This window comes from Drosophila novamexicana, unplaced genomic scaffold, assembly GCF_003285875.2.
Source record: "Drosophila novamexicana strain 15010-1031.04,08,12 unplaced genomic scaffold, DnovRS2.1 tig00004555-arrow-pilon, whole genome shotgun sequence".
Taxonomy (NCBI): Eukaryota; Metazoa; Arthropoda; class Insecta; order Diptera; family Drosophilidae; genus Drosophila; species Drosophila novamexicana.
In genome coordinates, this window is record NW_020825052.1 from 1,369,409 (window position 1) to 1,395,194 (window position 25,786).

General features: G+C 41.6%; 4 protein-coding genes, 1 long non-coding RNA gene and 3 other non-coding genes across 10 annotated transcripts; 6 read left to right on the forward strand and 2 right to left on the reverse strand.

The window, feature by feature from the left end:
- The first annotated feature begins 4,380 nt into the window (after positions 1–4,380).
- Positions 4,381–11,092, forward strand: LOC115770166. Of its 3 annotated transcripts, none has more exons than XM_030715327.1 (5): positions 4,381–4,526; positions 5,267–5,746; positions 5,954–6,073; positions 9,559–9,684; positions 10,799–11,092. In XM_030715327.1, the coding sequence occupies exons 2-5, from the start codon at positions 5,395–5,397 to the stop codon at positions 10,897–10,899; spliced, it is 699 nt and encodes a 232-aa protein (XP_030571187.1). In that variant the 5' UTR covers positions 4,381–4,526; positions 5,267–5,394; the 3' UTR covers positions 10,900–11,092. The 3 variants fall into 3 exon arrangements, with proteins under 3 accessions (XP_030571187.1, XP_030571186.1, XP_030571184.1); XM_030715326.1 differs by lacking the exon at positions 4,381–4,526 and adding an exon at positions 4,774–4,806; XM_030715324.1 differs by lacking the exon at positions 4,381–4,526 and having other exon boundaries at positions 5,030–5,746.
- Positions 11,093–11,224: 132 nt separating this feature from the next.
- On the reverse strand, positions 11,225–12,987 carry LOC115770165. Its single transcript, XM_030715323.1, has 2 exons — positions 12,000–12,987; positions 11,225–11,935 (listed from the first exon to the last, which is right to left on the reverse strand). The coding sequence occupies exons 1-2, from the start codon at positions 12,722–12,724 to the stop codon at positions 11,488–11,490; spliced, it is 1,173 nt and encodes a 390-aa protein (XP_030571183.1). The 5' UTR covers positions 12,725–12,987; the 3' UTR covers positions 11,225–11,487.
- Positions 12,988–13,069: 82 nt separating this feature from the next.
- Positions 13,070–14,072, forward strand: LOC115770167. Its single transcript, XR_004018820.1, has 4 exons — positions 13,070–13,304; positions 13,493–13,549; positions 13,731–13,792; positions 13,980–14,072. It is a non-coding gene; the product is annotated as an uncharacterized LOC115770167 (long non-coding RNA).
- On the forward strand, positions 13,339–13,426 carry LOC115770543. Its single transcript, XR_004018867.1, has one exon. It is a non-coding gene; the product is annotated as a small nucleolar RNA Me18S-Um1356 (small nucleolar RNA).
- On the forward strand, positions 13,586–13,669 carry LOC115770542. The gene has a single exon (XR_004018866.1). It is a non-coding gene; the product is annotated as a small nucleolar RNA Me18S-Um1356 (small nucleolar RNA).
- LOC115770541 lies at positions 13,830–13,916 on the forward strand. The gene has a single exon (XR_004018865.1). It is a non-coding gene; the product is annotated as a small nucleolar RNA Me18S-Um1356 (small nucleolar RNA).
- Positions 14,073–14,096: 24 nt separating the features above from the next.
- LOC115770164 (protein artichoke) lies at positions 14,097–19,213 on the reverse strand. Its single transcript, XM_030715322.1, has 4 exons — positions 19,086–19,213; positions 16,528–19,027; positions 16,348–16,471; positions 14,097–16,040 (listed from the first exon to the last, which is right to left on the reverse strand). The coding sequence occupies exons 1-4, from the start codon at positions 19,211–19,213 to the stop codon at positions 14,125–14,127; spliced, it is 4,668 nt and encodes a 1,555-aa protein (XP_030571182.1). The 3' UTR covers positions 14,097–14,124.
- Positions 19,214–20,541: 1,328 nt separating this feature from the next.
- Positions 20,542–22,178, forward strand: LOC115770146 (lipase 3). Its single transcript, XM_030715296.1, has 2 exons — positions 20,542–21,364; positions 21,464–22,178. The coding sequence occupies exons 1-2, from the start codon at positions 20,546–20,548 to the stop codon at positions 21,848–21,850; spliced, it is 1,206 nt and encodes a 401-aa protein (XP_030571156.1). The 5' UTR covers positions 20,542–20,545; the 3' UTR covers positions 21,851–22,178.
- The last annotated feature ends 3,608 nt before the right edge of the window (positions 22,179–25,786 follow it).

Here is a 25,786-nt window from a genome sequence, read left to right on the forward strand (position 1 = left end):
AAATCCAAGTTTGAGCATTTGTTAAAGCAACTTTTATATTGGTAATGGTAGGGCTTATCAATGACACTCCCTTGGGCCTTTCAGGGCTTTCATTTTTCTTGAAAAAATTATGATTAACATTATTATAAATAATTTATAAGCACCTTATCAAACTTTAAATGCAGCGTAATATCCATTTAATTACTGTTGAAATGTACTATTTCTGTTTCTATTTTCGAATAAAGATTAGAAAAATAAATTTATTTTTGCTCTTTTGCTGCCGTCGTTTTTATGCCCAAGCCGTTTGTTAATGGCCCTTTTGGCATGTGCCATCAATGCGACAAGCGCTGCTCGTAGATACCCTGTAACCTTCGCACGCCCCCCTCCCTATCCATTGCCCGACTGTCGCTGCGGATGCGCCCTAATAAGCCAATCATAATAAATGTCAAGCATCGAATTGGCTTTATGCCAATGGCCACTTGTGTGCCCAATCGACTGGCTCGATTAATGCTTAGCCGCCTGAGTTCATGCGTTGCTCATACGCCGTGTGTATTTGGTTTTTTTTTATACTGTATGGTATATAAATCGATTTAAATGGTGCGAGACAAAGGCGATATTTATGAGCAGGGGCTAAAAGATTGACGAGCAGATACAACTTCAGATTGCCAAACACCTGGCACAATGCGAGTGCACCATTTCTCAAGTGATGTAGAAGAAGAAGAAGGTGCAGGCAGACAAAACTGCCCTATCCCAAGTGTGTCGCATGATGGTGTCATATGTGAGGGAAAAATAAGCTAAAAGAACTAGCTAAAAACAGCAAGAAAATGGCTAGATGGAAAGATTTCTGTAGATTAAGGTTTTCAGCATTACTTCGGGCTATGGTATTATTTCTTGTTTTTTAGGATCTTTAAGAAATCATTGAAGACGTATTTTCCGGATAATCGAAGTCTAATTGATATCCGATTAAAATTGATTAAATAATAAAAAAACCAATCTGGAATTAAAGAAAGCAATCTTCAACTCGTTCAAGTGGATATAAATTAGGAATTGCTTACTAAATTTCCGTAAACCAATTCAAAGATAAAGTATCTCAGCTGCTTACAATATTATTTAAATTCCACCTGGCATTTCTCGAGACGCTTTAACACCTGGCACAAGCTGCCGTTAATCAAATTTTCTTTGTCTTGCTCCCGCTATTTGTATATTATATTTCTTATATTTGCGCTCAGACGTTTCTCATACCGCGGCTTGCCTCATCCTAAACAAAGTTGATGCTTTTAATATCTGTGACTCTGTTGTCCTTGGCGAAGGTTTTTTGCGCCGTTGCGCAGGTTTGTTTGGGTTTGATGTGGGTAGCCTGTTGCTTATGATAGCTATATTAAATTACACAGGCGCTCGCTCCCACTCTCCCACTCGCTCTCTCTCTCTCTCTCTTTCTCGCTCCTTTCTCTTACTCTGCTTTGTCTGTCTACTCTTTGTCTGACGCGCTCTTTTTAGCTCGGCAAGGGCATTGCCAGCTGCAAGCAAGCCAGCTCCAGGGGTTGCTTTTTGGGCTTGGAGGGTGCAAAGTATGTGTCAAGGGACAAAGGATGTGTGGAGTTGTTGCCATAGCCGCAAGCTGTCGGCGCCGCAACGTCGCCGTTTGCGTCACGCTTTCAGTAGCCTTTCGAGTCTCGTTTACTGCGCTTCGAAAACAACAACAACAACAACAAATCTCTAAAAACGAAAAATTGTTTATTACATTTAAAAAGCGGGGTAACAAAAACAACAACAGCCACAAAAAAACTACTTATGCACATTTTTTGCTCTATTATTATAAAAAGCCAAACGAACTTGAACTGTCGCTAGTTTTGTAACAATGTTAACAAAAAAAAAAACAAATGCTGAAAAAACTGAAAATCATTTGTCGCCATCTATTTTGCTATTATGCTGTGCTCTTTTTTAAGTATTGACAAATTTGTGCTTTGACCGGCGTATGATTAAAATCTAGCCAAAAAATAAATACAAGTCTATGAGCAGAGATAAATCCCCCGCAGCAAGGCAACAATTTGAAAAATTCACGCATTGAGAGCATTTTAATGTAGTCGCCAGTCGGTGGGCTATTAAAAATAGTTTTCATTATGATATACTTTTTTTTAGATCCAGGCCGATTTGCTGATTGATTGTTCAGTGTGAAAATGATCATAAATTTTACTGTCTTGTCTAGTTTTCAAAGTTGCCATGACGCGTCCAAATTCAATACAAAACGCGCCAGCTGCTATGGGTGCTGTGTGCCAGTCCTTCCCAAACTGTGCTCGCGGCTGCAATGCAAATCGCGCGCGATTTGTGTGCGTTTTTCGAAAAGCGGTACTCGCGCGCGTTTTCAATGCGATTATCTTAAATATAGGCTGTTGTTTAAATAATAATAGATAGATGCGTAGATCGAAATGTTTTACAAACATAAGTATTTTATAAAAACTAGATTATGTGTGATATGTGATAATTAATAAGCCCATCCTTATCCAGGCAGGGAGACCTCGCGCGTTTTCTGGGCGTTTTCTAAGAACACGCATTGATTCTGTTCTTCAAATTAGGATCATAAATGCATCACATAAATATGTGATAAAGTTAAAACTATAAGAAATATTACACAAAATTAAACAATACATTTGCGATAATATTTCGTTATGAACTATTTTTCTAAAGCAATTACCAAAGCTAATATTTGTATGCAAATTTGCGAAATATAATCAACTTAGCGTGCTAGACAACCATTTGAGGCCATTTACTCATTACCTCACTAAATGGTGTTTGCACCTTCCTTTTTTGCTGTACCTCCTCCTCCCCTCCGCCCACGGGAAGCACTTAACATCACTTTGACATACCAAGGGCCACATTTGATGACTCTCCCTTCACCTTGACACGAATGTCTGTGCGATTGCCTTGCCTCAATATCCTTTGTATTGAGCTGCCTGCATTTGTAAAATTAAGTTATTTTCGCTTGATGTCGTCATTTGGCGGATATTCTTTTATTTTAGACGGTAAACCAAAGACTTTGGAGCCATGGCTGCACAACCGCAAAAGAACACAATAACCGCCCACAGTTTGTAGGCCAGAAGCAAAAATTTAATAGCCTTTGTGTAATACTAGAAAGTAGAATCCATAAAATTTCGCTTTCAAAACAAAAACCTGTCAAGATTTACGATGCGGCCCAGAGGGGCGCGGAGGGCTGGTCTAACAGGTTGCAGCAGCAGCAGCAGCAGCAGCAGCAGCAGCAGCAGCAGCATCAGCTCACATATAAACAAAAAAGGGGGACGAGCACATATGGGCGCCTCGAACAGATCAAGAACTTCCTCAACACATCGTTGATGTGGATTTGATGTTATTTTTGAACACACACAAAAATTATGAGGCGTCTAAGAAACTACTCCTTCCCCGTATAGCTAGCTCTCTATTTAAAGGGATTTGCCTCTGGGCTGCGAGGTGAGCATAAATTATAAAAATATTTCAATGTGTGTCATTTGCCCAGGCAGGCGGCAGGCAGGCGAGGAATGTTGTACTGCGTGTTCTGCATCATTTTCAACAAATTACCAAAGATTATTAAGTGCCATCTTATTAATGGACCATGCATCGCTTTTCCGCCCGACTTCTTGGATGATTTGATAAAACGACTGTTGATAGGCGGGTGAACAGGCTGAGTAAATTGTATGTGAATTACAGAGTTTAAAATTGAACAAGCATAAAGAAGTGCTTTATTTTTATTTATATATAAATATATACATTGGTAAATATATATAAATGTACTTACCCGAAATTCCGCACACACGATTATTCACACACTGAAAGATAACAGAGGTAAGTTAGATTAAGAGCAGGAGTAAGTGAGAAAAATAAAATGAGAGATAGAGAGAGAGAGAGAGAGAGAGAGAGAGAGAGAGAGAGAGAGAGAGAGAGAGAGAGAGAGAGAGAGAGAGAGAGAGAGAGTAAGAATCCATGCAAAAAAGATTCATGAGAATCGCATAGAAGTTCAATATAGTCAGATTTCAGATGAATAATTTTTATTAAATGCATTTGAAGGGGTTTTTTTTTTGAGATTTTTTTATTGCTTGAGAAAATATGGTATGAAAATTGGACTCATATATTTTTTGCTCGACCGCCAATCCCTGCTTATAAAACTCGTATCTTTATTTGCCTGTTATTGCAATAAAAATGCACTTCAGATATTTATTTAATGATAGTAAAAATTAAAGGGAATTATCTGACAGTTAAAGGGCGCCGTTAGCGTTCATTTGAGGCGAGAGCATTAGCTTTATCTACGTTACGCTACGTAACGTCGCGCGTTGCGTTACGTTGCGCCGCGTCGACTGTTCGCGTGGTACGCTGCGGCGCATCGCTCAGAATGAATTTGCATGGGCAGCGAGACGGACGTTCGCGTCGAAGCTTTCCTCGTTTCTTTAAGTAGTTTTCTTTATGCGAAAAAACGTCGCGACGCGCGCATTTGCGTTACACATTATCTCTGATAGTTGTTGTTGGCGTTTTCGGAAAATGGTTTTCTTAGATTTTCTTAAGTAAAAAAATGCTTTTGTTGTAACTTTAATTTATGAATGGAGGACGCGCTGAGTGAGTCGCCGAATGGCTGGATAATAAATTATGCGCCAAATACCAAAAATATTTGTATTCAAAATGAGAATTCCAAATAATTTATTCGTAACCAAAAAGCTGAAAGATAAAAATGTGTAACAATAATTGATGTGATATGTGGAAATAAAAAATAAAAAAAAAAATAATAATAAATAACTGCAAATGAAGCAAATATTTGAAACAGTGAGGAAATTTGAATTTTGAAACGTAAGAATATTTAAAAAGATATTGAAATACAAACAAAAAACGTGTGGACAAATTAAAAAATAATAATATTAAACAAATATGTATGTGAAATTATGAATAAATATAAACAAAAGAATTGTTATCACAACCTGAGAACACGATAAATAGACACAGATTTTTGTTGTGATAATAATAATAATAATTTCACTGATGTATGATTATATATATTATTTAATTTGAATAGTTTTATGAAATCAATCCATATCTTAGCATTATTTAAGCGTTAAGTAATACTATCCAAGAGATTGTCATCTTCAACAAGTAAATATTTACAAATCAGTCAGCTGTAAAGTGTAAAGAAAATACACAGAAAATCTTATATAGAATGCATTCTTTATACGCATTCAATACTCTATATGCAATATGACCGCATTTCGAATATACTAAAACGACATCTCCCTCCGTCCTCTATGCTGCCCAGCACTTAGCACGACTTACGGATCGTATCAAGTTACGAGAACAAACAACAAAAACTCATACAGTTTCGATACAGAAAAAAACCAATTAATGTGACTAAAATATAGCATAGTAAAAACTGGAATATGCATAATGAGGAATACTGCTGGAAATTCTTTTGAGTGCAGTGCGTGGAGCACAAGTAATTGTAATACGAGTGATCGCTGTAGTTCCTGCCAAAGATCGCATAAAACAAAGGCAAATATTGGGCACATTTTAGTGTCCAATATTTGTACGGAAAATTCCACATTCCTGCGTCTGTTGTTGTTGTTAACGCTCTGCCTCAGCTCGACACTGGCCGCTCCGCAAACCTCCTGCATACTCTGCAATAAGGAAGATCTGAGGGCCAAGGAGCCAACAATAAGCGACAGCTACGAGGAATTCACATTCGATCATCAGGTATCGCGGCAGGATGCTATTCAAGCGCTGCGCAAGTTCAATGAGAGTAAGGCCAAAAACTCTTCTGTCTAATCCTTTCACGATACATCCAATCTGTCAGATCATGACCAGAAAATCTTCTGCCCACCGATCATGAAGTGAGAGTGATCTCTTCCTTGAATCATGTCTGCGATCTGATGTATCGTAAATGGTTTTCCAATAACTTACGCTCTCTTAACTCTCTTTAAGCGAACTCTCTGTTTCCCTTTTGTAGCTCATGGCGGCACACAAAACGCTTGCAACTCGATGAAGTGCACGCAGACGGTGCTTAATTATTGCTTGGGTCCACAGTTCCTAAATGATCATTGCTGGTGCGAGCTGCAGCACAGAGAAGGTGAGTAGACGGCCAGATAATAATGATATTAAGATATTTATGAGCTGCCGGTACATTCACACATGGCGCCTCAACAATAACAAACAAGACTGTACACTCTGCAAATTCTCACATGTAAACAAAAGATCTCAAAATTCTTGAATAACATGGAAAATGAAAACGCTGGCGAGTGCCACTAACCCACTTAAGTAAAGCTTAACTTAAGCTTCATTAGCCTATTACGTTAAAACAACAATTTCATTGGCTAATGAGCGAGAGGCACGCAATGAGCGCAGCTCAAAAATGATGCAAGCTAAGCGAACCACTAAACTAGCCCATAATTGTGGGTGCAGTGGTGCGCTCTCTCTTTCTCGCCCGTCATCTCTCTCTCTCTCTCTCTCTCTCTTCATTAGCACGTGGCCATCGCGGAAGTTGTTAGCCGTTAAAGTTGTGGTCCACATGTCTTAACCGCAGCTACGCTCCATTGCACTGATTTGCATAGGGCTACAGTGGTTACCCGCTATAGTGATAGCAACCATTTGGTATTATTCGATATTTATATATTCAATTTTACACGATTATTTGGGTACATTTTCTAAACGTCTGCGTTTTCTCAAAAGTTATTCCGGAAACTTTGTTCAATGTTTTCGCCTTTGCCACTTTAACGTGGTCTTACTGTAACTAAACTGAAATTCCAAGTGTCCAAGCGTCAGTTGATAATTCTCTTTTTTTTTTAGTTAGTTTTTTATGTTTGTTTTGATGTGCATTGGCGGCTGGTCGGCGTTTTGTGGGTTCGGCACTTCGTTCGTATTTTCTACACTTGAATGGTTTTCTTCAAGGCGTGCACAATTTTCCGTTTCGCATTTTTTCCAAATGCACTCGCATTCAAATTGTTCTGTGTGTTCTAGTAAATACGCTCATTAAATTTAAATTTCTGTAGTCGTTTTCTTTTTTATAGACTCATTCTGAGTTTCTAATTGGGCTCGTTTTTATGGCCTAATGGCTAGGCAGTCCACATACCGAAGGTTAGCATTAGGAAGGTCCTCATAAATATATTAGAAGACTAGCTAGTAGTGCTGGGCTTTTTCCATGGCAAGTTTTGTGCTTCAAACTATGAATATTACTTTTCAAACAGTTCCCGTTCTCTGAAAATGTGTTTGAAGCCGATCCGTTGGTAAACAAAACAAATTTCCACAGCGGCGGGTGGAATTTAAAAAATCGGCAAAAATCTAAAACATCGCACAACAGCTTTTCAAATCACATTTTTCACAGAATATGCTTGGACTCTGCGAAACGTGTGAACACACATCCTAAATGATTTTTCATAAAGATCCCTGGCAATGAATTTGAGCCCGAAACTTCACACCCTCAAAACTGTAACTGCCATTTCCGCCAAGAAGCGATGGATGCTCCGAAAAGTGTGGAATACTCCTCACATGAAATTGAACAAAGATCTTTAAAATGAAGCCAACAACACGCACTTACGATACTTTCTGAAAATTCCGCCCTGGCGTCCACCTCTATCACGTGAGGCTTTCTAGCCCTAACGATGTCGCTGTGCATTGATTACCAATCAGTTAGTCAGTCAATCGATGAGCTCAAGACGTTTTATATATAGAGAGTACAATCTTATAGATATACCTATTAGTCGATTCTTGTCAAGTTAACAAGTTAACAGCAATTGTCGATCTACTGGGTTAATGCTGGGTACAAACCAATAACTTATATAGATTGCCTTAGCCGTATACTCGTTCCACTTTATATGCAGTATTGACTGAACTTTAACCCAAAATCAGATTCCAGTCCATCTTCAATGTCTTCTTATCAGGCATCTCGAAAGTTGTTCTCGCTTATCGAGAAACATAATCTATAAATCGCATTTGGCAACAACAAAATCGGCTGTTTCCAGTCTTCGCACTTAATAAAATGTATTTATTTATGGAACTAAAATATTTTGCCACTGACTTGGCTGTTTTTGTTATTTAATATGCAACGCCCTTAGCCACATCAACATCAACAGCAGCCGAAGCATTCAATTGGGAACGTGTCTAGAATCGTAATGCCAAACACCTGCTCTATAGCAGGCGGGCTCTCTATCAATGAAAACTCTTTCGTTTTATTTTCATCACGCTGTGGGTGGTTTTGGGCTTCTACCGGTGTCTCTCGTAACGACTTTTGACCATGTTTTATCAACCGTTTGTAACGCCAGTTGATTGAATTCGTCACTTTTTTGGCTAGGCCTTTAAGCCTCTATGTGTTGAATGAATCTCTTGGGGATTTTATATTTAATCCCACAAAAATGTTGAAAAAAAATTGTAAACATTATACGTCCTATATAACTACCATTTGGGCTTAGTTGAAAAGTTTCCACGTTATCTATATATAGATTAAATCAAATCGCACTTGGTTACACAAATTTTGCTGCCATCAATCATAATCATCTAATGTGCACCAATAAAATTTCTATATGTGATTTTTTCTAACTTTTTACGATCTGTCGATTTGCATAAATTTGATTTTTGTCATGTCCTCGCATCGTGTCAGCTGTCTCAAAAGATTAATAGCACAATTGCGAACAGCAAATTGTCGATTTGCATTAAAATTTAAAATAATTACATAATTGGATAAATATTTGTGACACGCAGCTGCGAAACAATGAGTTCGACCATTATTCCAATTTGTAAATGGAACTTTATAAAAATCAACACATTTAGTTTTTATAAACAAATGTGTAAACAATTTCCAGTGTTCGACATGGCCCCCAGAAGAACAATATTTAGTCATTCGGTCAGTTTTGTATTGTTTGGCAAATAATTTGTTGATTTTGGCGCTGCGCCTAATAAACATATTCTATTTTATTGGTTTCCGTTTCTACTTAAACCAGAAGCAGCATAAAAATATTGAAAACCAAAACGATTCGAAATAAAATTAAGTGCCCTCTCTCTTTACGTTTTATTACAAATATATATGGAGCACATTGTCAGGGTCCAGGGAAAATGCCTTCTTTGCCGCAGTTTGTACCCAATATTGTTATGACTGACAGCGACAGCTGTTCATATAAAATCAAGTCTATGTCCATATGTCAGTTTCGGAATCCCTAGATTTGGGTAAACTATCACAGCTAGAGCCAACCAAACTTGTTGCCTAATTTTACGAATCAAAAACTGTTGCAATTTTAGTTGTAACCCAGAAATCTTTTACATATTCATAAAAACGCGCAACGTACGGAATTAATAGAAATTTTTGGACTTTACCTTGAATGGTAAAAGTTAAAAACATTAATAACAAAACGTAATACTAGTTGTTGTATGAACAAATTTCCATATATGCGCAAATCTTGACCAGCTTTATATGGAATTAGCACAGCTTGAAAATTGCAGCAGGGATCCCATATGGTTAATTGTTTTCCTAATGAACAGTTTATAGATAGCCATGTGCTTAAATGATTTGCATATACTATTCACACTATTCATACATAATATAAATGCTTTGCTTTTTACTTACAGAGGGCCTACCCTATGTGCCGCATATATGTTATGTGGGAGAAAAGGTCTACAAGCCTTCGGTGGGTTCATGTTTCTTCTTCGAGGAGGTCAAGGAATGCTGCTGTGCAGCCGCTTTGGTCAGCGAGTGTAAGTGCGATTGGAATTTTTTTTGGATGAGTTTAGGCAATATTTGTTATTTAGCCAGCCCCTTGGATATATGATCAAAAAATACTTATATAGGTGCTACACTGTAATCAATGCTAAACACACACACACACACACACACCCATCTTAAGATCAACAAAACGGTGCTAATTTCATAAACAAACCTAAGAAAGCCAGCAGAAATGATCATTTCCAAACGCAACAAAATCAAATCATGATAATTAGATTTAGTTTATAGCGCTAATTGAAATAACTCAGCGTTTTGTGGGCAAGAAAGGCGTCATCATACGAATTGCTTTAAATCATAAAAACATTTGCAGCATTTGGCATCATCAACTATAAATTTAAAGGATAATTAACAGCTATGTATATTGTTTTTTCGCAAAGTTTACTATGAGTTCTCGTGAAAAGAATAAACATCACACTTTGGATAAATAAGGTGCATGCTCATAAATATGAGCAAAGCTGCCAAATAAATAAACTAGCTATTTAGCATTGAAATTCAAAATGCTACACATTTACAGCTAATGATTTATATAAAGGTTTTCTTGTCGTCTGAAAACTTCAGTGGTCGATCAATATTTACATTATTATTTTATTGATACCCAACCAGGTGACTCTACAACGTGATATTATTCTTTGCAGGCTACTAAATTATATCACGAACGGAAGTAGAGCTAAAAAGTCAAAGTGATAATCTAACAAAGCTCTCGATTAAGTTCGTTGTGTTTACAGCACAAACACATTTCTACTTCGAGCCTTCCTTAGATAAGCAATAGTATATTGATATGGACATCCAGCCAATTCCGACATATGTACTTGATGCAATAGTTCGAAATGACTATGCAAAGTATCTTGAGGATAGCTTTAAGCTAAGGAACTAGTTTTCATAGAAGCAGACGGACATCGCTATATCGATTCGGTTGTTGATACTGATTAGGATTACAGGGCTGAAGAAAACTCCTTCTATGCTATACTTTCCTCAACACGGGTATAAAGCTTGGATAGAATTATTGGGATTATCAATTTCTTAATTAACAATAACTTGACTTTTCCAAAAAATAATAATAATAAACATTTCTTTTTTCAATTCCAGGGCGACACATCTCAGGTGCTTCAATTAGCCCACCACAAGCCATGTTAAGCTCAATACTGGCTTTACTGAGTGTACTTCATTGGCGAAGCAGAAGGCGTTGAATTTGCTAAACCTAAGATTTGGGCGGGCCCTGGGAATAGACTAAAATCTAGTGCAACATAGTCATAGTCATGTAGGCATCATGCGATGCAACGAGGCGATTATTTAGCCATTATTAAGTGTACTTAATTCAAAATGTTTTGCACAAATCAAACTTACTTGGTAAGCATTGTATATGAATATATTTAAGCGTTAATAAATATAAATTTGTATGACTAAATATGTGGGTTGGGCATTTAGTTCTCTCCTATGCATAATAATGCACATACTTTGTAGCCACATATTACATTTATTTACGTTTAAATCACTGAAATAACTGTGGCAGGGGATGCTGTGTTGTGTGTATAACAAAATCGTAATCTGATGTGTCGTGCACACAATACAAATAGGAAAAACAACACATAATATGAACAAATTTTAAAAAACAATGCATTCAAGATATGAGTTGCTTGAAATGCCTATGCTTGAATGGCAAATATCATTTCTTAATAACTAGTTGGGGTTGCATACCTAAATCTAAACGGTCCACTAAACCTCGAGTTCAGCAAGTCGGCCTTAAAATTATTTGAAGTCTACCACCTCTCTTGGCTTTATAAGCTGGTGCGGCTGTTAAGCGTACGCTGCAATGCATTCACACAGGACAGCACGTCCTCGTAGTCCTTGGACCACTCACGCAAATTACGTTCCAAAGTCTCCAGTCTTGTTTGACCCAGCCGCATGCCGCCATGTTTGATGGCCGCATAACAGGAGCACGCCAGCAGCTTGAAGCACTGTCTTCGCACCGCATTGTGTGAATTGCTCTCCCAGTTGGGCGTGCTCGCCACACATTGCCATGCCATGCTGACATAGTCCACCAGTGCATCCCAGTGTGTAGAGTCGTGCAGACGCTTCGCCTGCGTTTGCAGTACTCGCTTAAACTCATTGAGATGTATGGCTGCCTTTGAGTAAGCAGCGGCATCTGTTTTCTTGCAAAGTCGCGACGTGGGCAGAGATTTGAAAATCAGCCTTTTGGCATAATGCAGCTCTTGCTCCAGTAAACTACAATGTCAAAGGAAATGTAAAATTTAAATGTTTTTAGCATACACAAGTGAAAATGACTTACGTAATGTCTGGTGTGGGCAGCTGAGCGCGTATTTTCTCCTCGGCGCTTTGTGTATCCGTCGCCGTCTCCTGTTTTATATTGCACATTATCAAGTCAATAAGTTGTTGCTGGGAGAGGCCCTGCAGTAGCGCAGGCAGTGCCACCTCGCTGTTCGTTTGCGCCACGGGACGATCATCCATTTTTAGTTTTTTCACTATCGGCGTACCTGGCCATAGTTGTTGTTTTGTGCCGGTCAATTTGATGGGTGAATACGTTTCCATTGGCATTGGTTCGGGTGGTGTGCTGCCCATGGTCAGTCGTTTGCGTGGTGAGCTGCGCAATATCATGCCGCTTGTTAACTGTAGATTTTTCGTGGGCGTACGTTGAAAGGGACTGCGTACTGCACTGCCGCTGCCGCTGACGCCGCCATTCACTTTGTCCGGTGAGAAAGTCGTTGTGAAACGACGACGTCCACGTTGCCGTATAATAAGCTCGTCTGGTGAGGGCAGTGGCGAGAAGCTAAAATCCTGTGCCTGCGCCACATTCAAATCATTGTCCACACGCAATCCCAGGCCCCCGCCACCACCGCCACCATTAGGCGTGTTAGCTGTGGCTGCCGGTGTGGGTTCATCGGGAGTGCGGCGGTTGGCATTTGTTGGTGTATTCGCAACACGGAGCGCTTCCAGACGATCGGGAATTTCAGCTAGCGCCATGCGCGTCTGTAGTGTCGGCGTCGTTGTCGTCATTTTTGTAGCCTTAGTAGCTGCAGCTGCAAAATTCAACAGGGAAAATTAGCTCTCATCGCCCTGATACTGATGTTTTCCGATGGCGTGTAAGGGACACTTCCAGTCTTTTTATTAGCTTGGTCTTGAATCAGCCATTTACCTTGCTTGTTGCTAGACTATTTTTATTTTGTTTAGTTTTGTTTGCCAAAATTGCGCCAATTCATATGGCAAGCTCGGGCAGGGCTACCAAATACTGTAGAGTTGTCGCTGCTCGCTAAAAAATTGATCTGGTAACCTTACCCATAGGTATGCAGCTAGCCATCTGGCATCATCGTTCTTTTCTTTCGCTCCTTGCATTACCAACGCCGGCGTGTCGAGCTGCTATTAATTTGTTTAACATTTAATTTAATTTAATTCATTTATAAAATAATCATAAATCAGGTCAATGATGAAGCGCACTGCTTTTAAATGGCTGCATAATAATCACGTCAACATAATTGACTTTGGCGATTGACCAGCGGCTACCACTTCAACCACGTGGTTTCTTAGCACTTGTTGAAACTTATCAATGCTTGAATTAAAATGAGCAAAGTTAAAATAGGTAAGTTTTTAAAATTTGCAGCTCCCGCTTATTAACAACTCGAATGATGATAGCTTCATAACCCAAACCAGAAAAATTATGTTGAAATCGATTTAACATGCATCACCATCTGACAACGAGTAGTTTAATAAATTGATCCTTATCATCCATTGTCCTGTAAATGTATTAATATATTCATTTTATTTTAGTTGAAGTCCTTTGGAGAAGTAAATTTGGAGCTTACACATAACCAACATATGCTCGAGGTAAGTCTTTCAAGACATTATTTTTTAGCAAATTTCGTTTCTCCTGATGATAACTTCATATAAAAATCAGAGAAATTATGTTGAAATCTATTTAACATGCATCACCATCTGATCCTTACACATAAATCTCTTACTCATTGATTTGAAAACATGTAGATAATTTGTTATCATTTTCTTTTAGACTTTGTGCGCATTAAACTGGCGGAATGGAAATTGGGAAAAAGCCCTTGTCCACGCTAAAAAGTAAGTCTTATTTTTATTACCTTCCCAAAACTAAAAATTTTTTACTGATGACAACTTCATACTCAACTCAGATCAATTATGTTGAAATCTGTTTAACATGCATCACCATCTGATTTTGACAAACATTATTTTTACCTAATTTGATTATCCATGAAACTAATTTTTCGAAATTTACTCTGTTTTCTAGGCACAATGCACATTGACCAAGCGGTCAGGCATGAATTTAATATATTAATTTTATTATACGAAATAGTTTAATATTCATATCAATAATGTGTAAAAATAAACTTATAAACAACTTATATAACACTGCCAACAACTTTGCCTATCCATCAACGACTCCATAGCAGCAACAACAGCGTTAAGATTATGTCCCTGTTGCTCGGCTGAATCCAACTGATGCTGCCACTGAATTCTGGCATCACGCTGCCATAAACCACCTCCTGGTTGGCAGCTGGACGCACCGCTGGGCCGTGCTCAGTGAAATCTCGTTTCTTTTTGAAGCTTTCATAGTACCAGTCCATGCCATCTTTTCGCTCCGCTCGCTCCACGGCCAGTTGCTCCTCGGGCTGAGTGTCGGTGCGCTTCTGTGCCTTCCTGGCAATTAGCTGCTGCTCGCTGGCAAAGCTTTCATTGTCCGCACTAGGCGTGGTGCGTTGATACTCCTCGGCAGTGGGTTGTGCCAACTGCTGCTGCTGCTGATTGTGCGATGTAAACACCTTGGTGATAGTTGAACGGCCACCGGGCGTGCGCACAGGTGCCGCTGCTGCTCCTCGTGATGGCGCCGCGGTCACTTGACCGCTGCTGGGCGTGGCTTTATAATCAATGAACGGTTCTGTTGTTGTGGTAGTTACCCAAGAATGACTTTTAATTTGTGCCACATGCTCTTCAGGTGGCGGTATTAACAATATGGTCTCCGCTGTTGTTGTTTGAAACAGTTCCGGTGGACGCAGAAGCGTTACTGATTGCGCCTCCAGATCCTCTTCATCGTATTGGGAATCCTCCGCCTCTTGCTCGCTGGATGCACTGCTTAATGCCGCCTCCGTTGTGGTTGTTGTTGTGGAACTACTTGTTATTGCTGCAGTTGCTCTTGTGGTGCTGCGTGCTGTTGTCATTGGTCTGGTGCTTTTCACAATTGGCATCTGTGTGGTCACATCGGGCGTTATTTCGGTGACTTCATAGGTGGCCGTCTCGACACTCTCTGCGCTGTTGGTCGGCTTGGGACGCGCCTGTATCTGTTCCTGACGCACTGCAATAGGCACGAAGTGACGCTCCATGTGCGGCTTGCTGGTGACATTCACCGGCTCCACCAGCCCGCGACGCTGTTGTGGATCGTGCACAGGCATAAAGCCGCCCACATGCGCGGGCACAATGGGTCGAAAGCCGCCGCGTTCAATGCTCGACGGCTCACGGAATGTGGTGCGAAAGACCCCAACAGTTGTGGCCGCGCCACTCTCATTGCTCAACGCCTCCTCCGCCGAGTTGGTGGTCACTTCAGTGTCGCCATAGCGATTTCGTGCTCTGGGAACGGTCTGCTCCTGCTGCTGCTGTTGCTGCTGCTGCTCCCGTAAGTACTTCTCGAACTCGGCGCTGTTCGGCTGATACATGCGCGTCTTTCCCCGCCCAGTGGGCAAATCGATGTGTGCCATCCGGTGTGTGGCTGGCATCGGATCTTCCTGATCTGTGCGCTGCTTGCGTCCGCGCTCGCCAAAGCCGAAAAAGCGACCCAGACTCAAGCTGGGTATGGGATACCCAAAGAAGGTGAATGGTGAGCCAGCTCCCGCGACTGGCTGTGGACGTCTATTAAAGTACTTGGTGTGCAGCAATGTATTATTCAGGTCGATGTTGGCACTGGGCCCTGCCGTCGGCTTGGGACGCTGCGAGCTGCTGCCCACCGCATTGGTGGCATCCGGCACATCCGTGGAGTCCACATACTGCTCGTAAAAGTATTCGCTGTCGCCCACCATCGGCCGTTCGCCATTCGCCTCACACTCATCGCTGAAATCATCGGGCAGATCGCGCTGGAAGACATCGCCGTGCTCGTTCAGCAGCGGCAGCTGATTGCCATCGGTGCGTTCGTTATTATCGCCCCCATTGAAGAGCTCCAGGCCGACACAAAGGCTGCGCTCCATCCGGGCAGCTCGCAAGAGGCGACCATCCTTGCACTTCGGTCCGGGGTAGGGAAAATTGGTCTCCTGCAGCCAGACGGAGAGCCACTGCATCTCACAATTGCAATCAATGGGATTACCTAAGCGGAAGGTGCAAAAAGATAAGTTAATATAAGACGTTGATCCTCGAAAATCAATCAATTGGATTTGGCATCAGATTCTCAACGTGTGATCCGATTGCGTTGATAAGGAAGGTCGTAAAGCTATCCCCTTATCCCCTTAAGCGCTACTCAAGGACTTTTAGATAAGTCTTGATAGTATTCCAAATAATATTTGTCAAACAGTTTTGTCTTATAAGCTAGATTCAACCCAGATCTTTCAGTTCGGTTAGTTATCAAATGGAACAAAAATGCGATATGATCTAATACCTGGTGGGCATACGCTTACCATCCACGTCCAGTATGGCAATGTTGCCCCTCAAGTTCCGAAAGGTGCGCTCCTTGATGGTTCTCAGTTGATTATTGCGCATAGATAATACGCGCAGTCTGGGCATAGTCTCAAATGGTGAACCCTGGCAGAAGGATGGAGGGATAGATAAATCGGTTTATTTCGTGGGCTTGGACCTACCTGAATTCTACATATTTGATTGTTATCCATCTTGAGCTCGACCAGCCAGTTGAGCGCCTTGAGTGGCATGGTGGATACCAGTTTCACGGCGTTGGTGGACAGATCCAATACCTCCAGGTTACGCATGCTGCGCAGTCCAATGTTCTCCATGTTGCGGAAGTGATTGTTGGACAAGTTCAGGAAGACCAATGAATTAGCATGATGGAAGCTCTCGGGCGAGATGAAGCGCAGTTTGTTGTACTGAAAATGCGAGGCCAGCAATGAGGGTAGCTCCTCGAAAACGTGATCCTTGAGCTCCACCAGCTTATTATCGGCCAGCACGAATTCCTGCAGCTCTGGCAAACCCTTGAGTGCGCCCGGCTGCACGCTGCCGATCTCATTGCTGCTCAGATCCAGATACTGCAACTTGGGTAAGTTTCTAAAGGTGCCCTGCTGCAGCTCCACAATGAGATTGTTGGACAAACGAATCTCTACCACATTGCGCCAGGCATTGATCACATCGGAGTGCACGCGGGAGATCTGATTGTAGCTGAGATCAACATCCCGCAGACTGTGCAGATTGCCCAGACCCACCGAAATGTCCAGCAGCGCATTGCCGGAGAGATCCAAGTACTCCAGCGAGCGTTGATTGTCAAAGGCGGTGGGTGAAATGCTGCGTATGAGATTGCGGGACAGATCCAGTTGCTCCAGCCGGCTGTTATTGGAAAAGAAGTTGTCCGTTATGGACTCCAGTTTGTTCGACTGTAGATTGAGATTGCGTAGCTCCGCCAGCGGCAGTAAGGCGCGCTCGTCCGCCTGGCCCAGCTGATTGTCCTGCAAATGCAGCAGCTCCAGCCGCTGTATGCCTATGAATGAGGTGTCCTCCAGCAGACGGAGCTGGTTCTGTGCCAGACTCAACACGCGCAGCTGGGGCGCCGCCTGAAAACCATGACGCGCCAACTGCTCTATATGATTCTGGCTGAGATCCAGCATGCGCAGATTGGGCAACTGCAGGGACTTGCTGCCCGCAGCGGGCAGAGCGGTAATCCGATTGCCACGCAGCGAGATGCGCTCCACAATTTGCGGCAGGCCCGGAATGATGGCAGACAATTGATTAAAACTAGCATCCACCTCAAATAGACGTTCCAAGTGCATAAATGTACCCGGATGTATGTGGCTCAGCTCGTTGGAGGAGATGTTTAGTGTCTCCAAGAGGCTATTGTGTCGAAAGGTGTTGGCAGCCAGATCGGTTAGGCCATTCTCGCTGAGATCCAGACGCCGCAGTGAAGGCAAACCCGCCAGCAGCTGTGAGTCCACGCGCATAAACTGATTCTGGGCAAGATCCAAGCCCTTCAGCCCAGGCAGATTCCAAAAGGGCAAAGGCAACTCCGAGCTGAGGCTGTTGTTGCGCATGCGCAGCTCCCGAAGCGCTGGCATGGCCATCAGGGCATCGCGTTCGATCAGGCGCAGCTGATTGTTGTTCAGATGAAGTTGCTCCAGTGTGCCGTGGCCCCGCAAGGCGCCATACGGCAGCTCACTCAACAGATTGCCGCTCATATCAAGGAAACGCAGCGTGGGCAAGGCATCCAACAGAGCCCGTAGCGCCTCTACATGAGCGATCTCATTGTTGTATATGTGCACGGCCTCCACGCCGCTGCCGGAGGCCTGTAGCAGGGATTCCGGATGTATGCGACGTATGAGATTGTTGTGCAGATGGATGGTCTTCAGTTGAGGTGTGCGCAAAAAGGCGCCGTACTGCAGCTCCGTGATGCGATTGTCATTGAGATGTAGCTCCGATAGATTCGGCAAGTCCACAAAGGAGCCGTCCTCAATGACATTGATGATGTTATGATCGAGCCGCAGTTTCTTCAGATGCTCCAAGTCCTTGACAATGCGTCCAATCATGCCCACATCGCTGATCTGATTATGGGACAGCTTAAGGCTAACCAAATTGGGCAGCCGGGCCAGGGCCCGCAAATGTATCCAGTTGAGCCCATTCCGACTCAGATCCAGACTCTTCAGCGAGATCAAGCCGTCGAATAGACCCGCCTCCAGGCGTGTCAGACCCGTGCCGCCCGTGATGTGTATGTGCTGCAATTTGGGCAGATGCCGGAAGCTAAGCGGCTGCAGCTCCGTCAGGGAAGCACTCTGCACACTCAAATAGGTCAGGCTGAGCAGGCCTGAGAAGTCGGGCAGATGCTTCAGCTCATCGCTCTGTATGGTTATGGCCAGCATATTGATCATGCCATTCAAGCTCTCCGTGGGTATGCTGCGCAGCTGTGGCTCCACTATGAATATCTCCACCAGGCTGTTCTCCAGCTCATTCAGCCAGCCATTCGAGACACGCTCGATGCTATTGTAGCGCAGCATCAGCCGCACAATCTGCAGATTGCCAAAGAAGCGACCCGGTAGCGCCGGCAGCTGATTGTTCTCCAGCACCAGCTCATCAATTTGCGTCTTTATGTTGCGCTCCACGGCCTTCAGGCCATCCATAATCTGTGGCAAATTGCTATGCGAGCACCTGCACAAAGAAGTGCTTAGCTCTGGCTGTTAACCATGCCCTGTCCGGATCGACTCACCATATTTGTATCTCCTTGCCGCGCAGCGAACAGCGACAGGGCAGAATCGCCTCGGAGGGTGGACAGCTGTCCGCTCGCACAAGCGCTGTCCAGGCGGCATATAACAGTAGGATGGGTAGTAGAAGCATCCTGCGATTCGCTTAGTTCATGGGAATAGTTGGGCCTGACTGGCACATAGCTTAAAGACCAATAAAACGCTTAATGAAAACTCCATAAGACTGAGAAACATACTTGGTTTCCAATGGGCTTTTGGGGGGTTGACTCTAATGTGTGGCATGCATTAAGATTTTAGATCCAGGCTAGCCAGGCTTAGGTATAGATGGGAACAAGTAAGCATAAAACATTCAGTTCAAAACAAATTGAAATCCATATATCTATCAAGACTGCAAACTAGTTCGAGAGCGGACTTTCAATTTATTCAAAATTAGTTTACTTTAAACTAAAAAAAAATACACCAAAGAATAAGCTTTGGCCCCAAACATTGCAGTTATCAAGCCATATTTGGAAGATGCAAGCTTTGGGTTAGAGATCAAATTTAGCCCGCATCTTGCAAACGAAAATATCTACGGCTTACAATATTTTCAGTGCAACGGGCAACTGTAAATTAAAAACTTTAATAAAATTTAGTAAATATATGACAAACCTAAGCCTAGTTTTAAGAATATACAAAACTAGATTTTGGGCTTGTAGCTTTTATATCAATAATTAAATTCTGTAAGTAGAATATATCAATTAAAAACCTATACAACTTTTTTTCCGATTAGGTTATTTTCGATTCTAGATATTTTATAGGTAAGTTTAACTGCATCGCAACAGGTAATACCATTGACCAGTATCAATATAATGAAATCTACATTAAATGAAAAAATCCAGAAAACTTACAAAATGGATTTTTTGCTAGTAAAAAAACTGATTACGGCTGAATCAAACTGTCTGGCACCTAAAATGGTATTAGCCATAATTTGATAATATTGTTCACAGCAATCATAAAGAAATTATTATGATAGTACAAGTACGCAGCTGATTGTACTTGTCCATTAAAAAATTGCGAAAATATAAACAAAAAACAGTTATATGTGGGGTCCCATACTGACACCTGACAAAGTTCAGGTCGTATATCAATTTGAATGTGTACATAAATCAATCACGTTTTGGCCAAAAATAGGCAATAGTTGGCAAGTCTTGCCCCCCGTGGGCAAGACATATTTTCAGTCTTAACTGTTCCAATAAGCCTTAAATTACCGGGCACAGGCTGTACGGCTATCTAAATCTATGGAATTATCAGGTCTAGAATAAATCAAATGGTTTTGGATTGATAAGTTCAATGGAGAGTTCTCTCCCTCTCACTCTCTCCCTTAGTCACTCTCTCTCTCTTTCCCTCTATCTATCTTTGCCTGGCTATATAAGTGAACCACACAGCAGCTGCTGTTAGACTTAATAGGTTCCTTCGAGAGTCTAGAATGCGTTTCATTTTTTACGTGCTTCCACTTGTGCTGGCCTTGGGCCTAGCGTCCGCTGATCCCAGAATCACCCTGCATGGGATGGTCAGATCGGATGAGCGCATACGCTCCCATGGTTACCCTGCTGAGACCCATGAGGTGGTCACCGAGGATGGCTACGTGCTGACACTCTTCCGCATTCCATACTCGCACAAACTGAACAACAAGAGTCAAAAGCGTCCACCCGTGCTGCTGCAGCATGGCCTGTTCAGCAACTCGGACTGTTGGCTGAGCTCTGGGCCGGACAACTCGTTGGCCTATCTGCTGGCCGATGCCGGCTACGATGTCTGGCTGGGCAATGCGCGGGGCAACATCTATTCGCGGGCTAACGAGATCATCTCACTGAACAGCCCCAAGTTCTGGCATTTCGATTGGCATGAGATTGGCACCATCGATATCGCTGCCATGATCGATTACATTCTGGATGAGACACAATACAAGCAGCTGCACTATGCGGGACACTCGCAGGGCACGACAGTTTATCTGGTGCTGATGTCCGAGCGTCCGGAGTACAATGAGAAGATCAAGTCGGGTCATTTGCTGGCACCGTGCGCATTCTTTGAACATGGCCGATCGGCCATCTTCAGATGGTTGGGCCCATTGGTGGGCACACCTGGCGGTGTTTGGAACCAGCTGCTGGTGGACACAGAACTGATACCGTACAATAATATTGTCAATCGTCTCGCCGACAACGGCTGCGGAAGCGGCAGTCCCTACGACTCAATCTGCAAGAATGGATTCCTGATGTTCGCCAACGGCGGCTATGAGAATATTAATCTGGTGAGTTTCGTGTTTATAATTCACAAACGGTTCAAGCGCCGAGCTGACCTTTGATTTGGTGCTCTTTCTAACTTAAGACACTTCTCTCTCAATACTTAGACATCCATGCAAATCTTGATTGAAACGCATCCGGCTGGCTCCTCCAGCAACCAGGGCATCCATTATCTGCAGCTGTACGCCTCGCACGAGTTCCGTCAGTACGACTGGGGCAGCAAGAAGAATCGTGAGCTCTATGGCCAGGATTTGCCGCCAGACTATGATTTGAGCAAAATAACCGCCAATACACACTCGTATTCCAGCGAAAATGATGCCCTGTGTGGTCCAAAGGATGTTGACACATTGGTCTCCCAGTTCGTACATCTGACCGAAGATCATCGCGTGCCCTGGTCGAGCTTCAATCATTTGGACTTTATTGTGGCCAAAAACATGAAGGAGCTGGTCAATGATTTGATTGTTGAGCGAATCAACAGCTATGAAGGTCGTTAAGCGATTGACCTCTAATTGATCTGTTAGGTCAGACATTAAAATCTGAAAACTTCCCAAGCTATTTTATTGCTAAATTTACTGGAGAGCTTATTTGATAAGATTGAAAGTGCATTTTTGATTTAAATCACATTTGAATTGATAATAGTATGTTATCAGTGCTTTGCCAGACAGTTCTTTAAGTCTATATCAGCTCTTGCATTTGAATAATATACAAATATTTCTTATCGAATTAGTCAGCAACAATATTAGAAAAACACGGGTACTTATAATATCGCGATTAACTCAATAAAGCTCTCTCAATGAATGTGATACAAACAACCCACCTTTGAGAAACCCTACCTGACCCTTTCGTCCAGTAGACTTTTAATGCTCTATAGTTTAGATGATGCCCAGTCGCATCACAGGAAGTGTTACTATGTCTTGTGCAATACCCACAGAGACTTCATAAAATAAAGCTCTCAACATGCCTATCTACAATCCAGATATACCCATGTATAGCCGTAGTCTCCATATGCAGCTGCGCAACTTCGACCAAAAAAAAAAAGAAACTTTTTGCGCCGAGAAGCGTAACATGGCTTTTCAACAAAATTTTGTAATCATTTAACAACAAAAAATAGAAAAATAGAAGTAGGGGCTATAGTTGGGTAGTGAAACGGTCTGAAGAGCTGCTGCCGCTGCTGCTGCTGCTGTTGCCCCTCCTCTATGCACTCTCTAAACGCATGCGCGCCGAGTTTACATCAAACGAACCTTGAAATTATTGTCGTTTTCATCATTGTCTGTAATTTCTTTGGCTTCCAGCTGCTGTTCAGATCTAAGAGCTGGTTTACTTCGTACACCTCGGAGCTGTACTATGGATCTATGCCTGCCGCAACTAAGTGTGACTTGAAGGTCTTGTCTGTGGCTCCACTGGAGGCTTCTCTGGCGACAGTTTCTCCACTTTTTTTATGGAGTTTCTTACTTTGCTCTGATTTCTTTTGAGTCTCTCCTAATTAAATAACTGTATAGTTCTTTGGTTTTGCCTGTACATTAAAACTGTATTTCATATTTCAGTGCAGAAACAAAGCTTAAGATCTGCGCAGTGAGATTATAAATATGTTGTTCTCATTTGTTTGTAAGTCAATATGGGACAGGTAAAGCGACCTCTCTGGGCAATAAATACAACTACGCTGCAGGCAATAACAATTTAAGGGCAAGCGCACCGCGCCATCTAGCGTTAGATAGCAACTAATTCAGGATGTCTGCTAATGATCTTCCAAATATTTTGCGCCAAGCTTACTCCAATATATATTATCCAATATATCCGTGCGAGTTTAAGTTTGATTTGTTTGAATTTTATATATTTTGAACTTAATAAAACTTTGCATTCGCCTATGTAATTAAATAGGTTTTCATAAGCATTTATTTCTTTTCTTTTAGTTTTTTTTTTTATTTCTTTTCACTTCACTTTCAAGCGCACTTTTGCTTTTGTTATAAATTTTCTGTAATTTAATTAAAAACGCACCAAAACGTTGGCTGTACGTTTCGGGAGCCGTCTTGCCGAACCGTCTCGATTGGAATGCGCGTTAAAACTGTTTTCAAAACGTTATGTGGAGCCAACGGATTACTCAAGATTTCTACAAACGTTTTGAGCGTTCAACATTTTGTGGAATGCGGGGGAGTAGCGCCAAGAAGCGAATGCTTCCTGCCTGTGCAATATTGGAGTGTATTTGGCGCCACACTTGGCTGCATCTCACTCACCAAACAACTTGGCTACTAACTTGGCTCAGAGCACTTGTGGAACACATTTTGTGGACTCGAGTTGGTAGCTGAACTGTGACCAGGCTTCAGGGGTCGTCGCTGGCGTTTGGACCGCGGCCTGGTCATGTTGCTGTCGGGCGAGGTTGTTTATGCTGAGTTTATATTGAAATTGCAAGTGAAATTAACGAATTATGTGAGGAAATTGCTTGTTCAGAAGCGAAGGCCAAACAAGGAGTTGACTTGGAGAGAAGCTTATAATTGAATGATATAAATGTAAATACTGCTGCAAGACTGCCAAAATTAGCTACATTTTGATTGCCAATTATTATGACTTAACTCTCTCTCAAGTTTTGCTATTATGCTACTAAAGTAGACATAATTAATATATTATTATAATAATTACTAAGTATCGTTATAAACTCGGCTCTTTCAATTGCCATTAAAGCTTTTTTGCCACAAAAATATATTTATTATTCGGTTGATAAATCGAAAAAAAAACATAAAAATATTTTATTTTGTATTAAATCTTTGAAATACTTTTTATCATTCAGTCCTTAATCAAATTTTTTTAAATACACTTGTTAAAAAAATTTTTCAACATATTGAAACTTCTTATCAATCGTTTTGGAATCTTTTAATAGGTTTCAGCTTAAAGTTATAGATATACCAAAATATATAATTAATTTCATAATTTTTTAAAGCTAAATCTTCGGTTTTTCTACCATATTTTTTACTTAATAAACTGTATTAACTATTCGTTGTCATGGGCTTAACGTTAACGTTTCGCATTTCACTTTCATTTCTAACCGTTGTCATTTCCTTGCCCGATATCTCACGATATCTCGAGAGCTCTTTCTGCTCGGCTCACTTTTGCTAAATTAAATTAAAGGCCTCATAAGCCGCATGCTTCGCATATATATATATATATGTTTGTTATTGTTGTTTTTAACGTCATCATATTATGATTGTCTCTTTTTTGTTAGTTACATAAAGATTTAACGGCGCCGTCTCCAGTCTTGGGCAACGCTTGGCTGAGCTTGGGTCTGGGGCGGAGCATGGGTACAGGGACTAAAGACCATATAACACTTCCCTAATATGTGGATATCATCGAAAAACTGTCGTGCCTTGTTGCTCGTCCATTGAGTAAGAGTACAAGAAAAGCAATATACTATATATAAATGTTATAATATTTCCCAGCTGTTTTTTCTGTTAGTTGCAGGTCTTAAAATATATGAGCCCATGTATTTTTAGTCTGTACATAATATTTGCGTATTCACTTGAATTCTCAAAGTGCAAATAACATCTACGTCAATATTGTCGAGGCTACAGAACGGGCATAAGACCATTTTCATTCTATTGCTCCAAGTCTTAGATGCACCCTGCACGATTATGCTGATAACCCTTAAGAAAAATCATTTGCATTCCGTTGTGTAAAATTAGTGCAAGTTCAATGCATTATCAGAATACATAACACACGTTTTTCAAATTGCCTGGCTTTCATTTACAGGCCCTTGCCCTGACGTTTAATTAAATTAAATCATACTGTATACCCTTGAAAATCGCACGCTTTTATTTATTTTAGCTATCAAGGTTAATTCAATTTCGTCTCAATGCGTTCGGGAGTGTACAAAAGCTTTGCAGAGCAGTTTCAAGAGTAGGTGGATGTAAATTCTGAAAAGAATACACACGAGCGTAGCATGAAAATGGGGGCCAAATATTATCATCAAATTTCTGGCTATTTCTTATAGACACCCTGTCTAGTCGAATTATGAGGAGTCTAAACATGCCTAAAATGCTATCTATATCTATAGTACTTAAAGAAACACTTAATTTTTTCAATTTATCTCACTTAACCTGGTGAACTCTGCCGAAAAGTCGACCTAGCTGCTCGCAACTTTCATACAGAACACCCTGTATAAGTTTGTTTCCATGTATTTGTGCTTAACCGACACACATATACGGAGCGGACATGCCCCCCAAAAGGAAACCCGCCCAGCTAAACTATTTCTTTGATATTGTTGTTGTTATTTGTTGTTGTTGTCAATTGCCGGGCCTCCTCTCAGCACAGCCGCTGCTTTCGCTTTTATTGAATTATATATGGCGAGCCCGAGCAAATCTTTTGCCATGGTGACAACGACAGCAACAACTATATAACGTCTCATAATGAATCAAAAAATAAATGCAAAATTGAGTGTTTGC

Excerpts from the sequence above, each read along its gene's own strand:
- LOC115770166 (XM_030715327.1), top strand. The coding sequence starts at position 5,395 with ATGAGGAATACTGCTGGAAATTCTTTTGAGTGCAGTGCGTGGAGCACA. Across the intron at positions 6,074-9,558 it reads CGAGCTGCAGCACAGAGAAG|AGGGCCTACCCTATGTGCCG; the intron begins GTGAGTAGACGG and ends TTTTACTTACAG. Across the intron at positions 9,685-10,798 it reads AGCCGCTTTGGTCAGCGAGT|GGCGACACATCTCAGGTGCT; the intron begins GTAAGTGCGATT and ends TTTCAATTCCAG.
- LOC115770164 (XM_030715322.1), bottom strand. The coding sequence starts at position 19,213 with ATGCTTCTACTACCCATCCTACTGTTATATGCCGCCTGGACAGCGCTT. Across the intron at positions 16,472-16,527 it reads ATCAAATATGTAGAATTCAG|GGTTCACCATTTGAGACTAT; the intron begins GTAGGTCCAAGC and ends TCCTTCTGCCAG. Across the intron at positions 16,041-16,347 it reads TGCCATACTGGACGTGGATG|GTAATCCCATTGATTGCAAT; the intron begins GTAAGCGTATGC and ends CCTTCCGCTTAG.
- LOC115770146 (XM_030715296.1), top strand. The coding sequence starts at position 20,546 with ATGCGTTTCATTTTTTACGTGCTTCCACTTGTGCTGGCCTTGGGCCTA. Across the intron at positions 21,365-21,463 it reads GCTATGAGAATATTAATCTG|ACATCCATGCAAATCTTGAT; the intron begins GTGAGTTTCGTG and ends CTCAATACTTAG.
- LOC115770165 (XM_030715323.1), bottom strand. The coding sequence starts at position 12,724 with ATGACGACAACGACGCCGACACTACAGACGCGCATGGCGCTAGCTGAA. Across the intron at positions 11,936-11,999 it reads CTGCCCACACCAGACATTAC|TTTACTGGAGCAAGAGCTGC; the intron begins GTAAGTCATTTT and ends TTGACATTGTAG.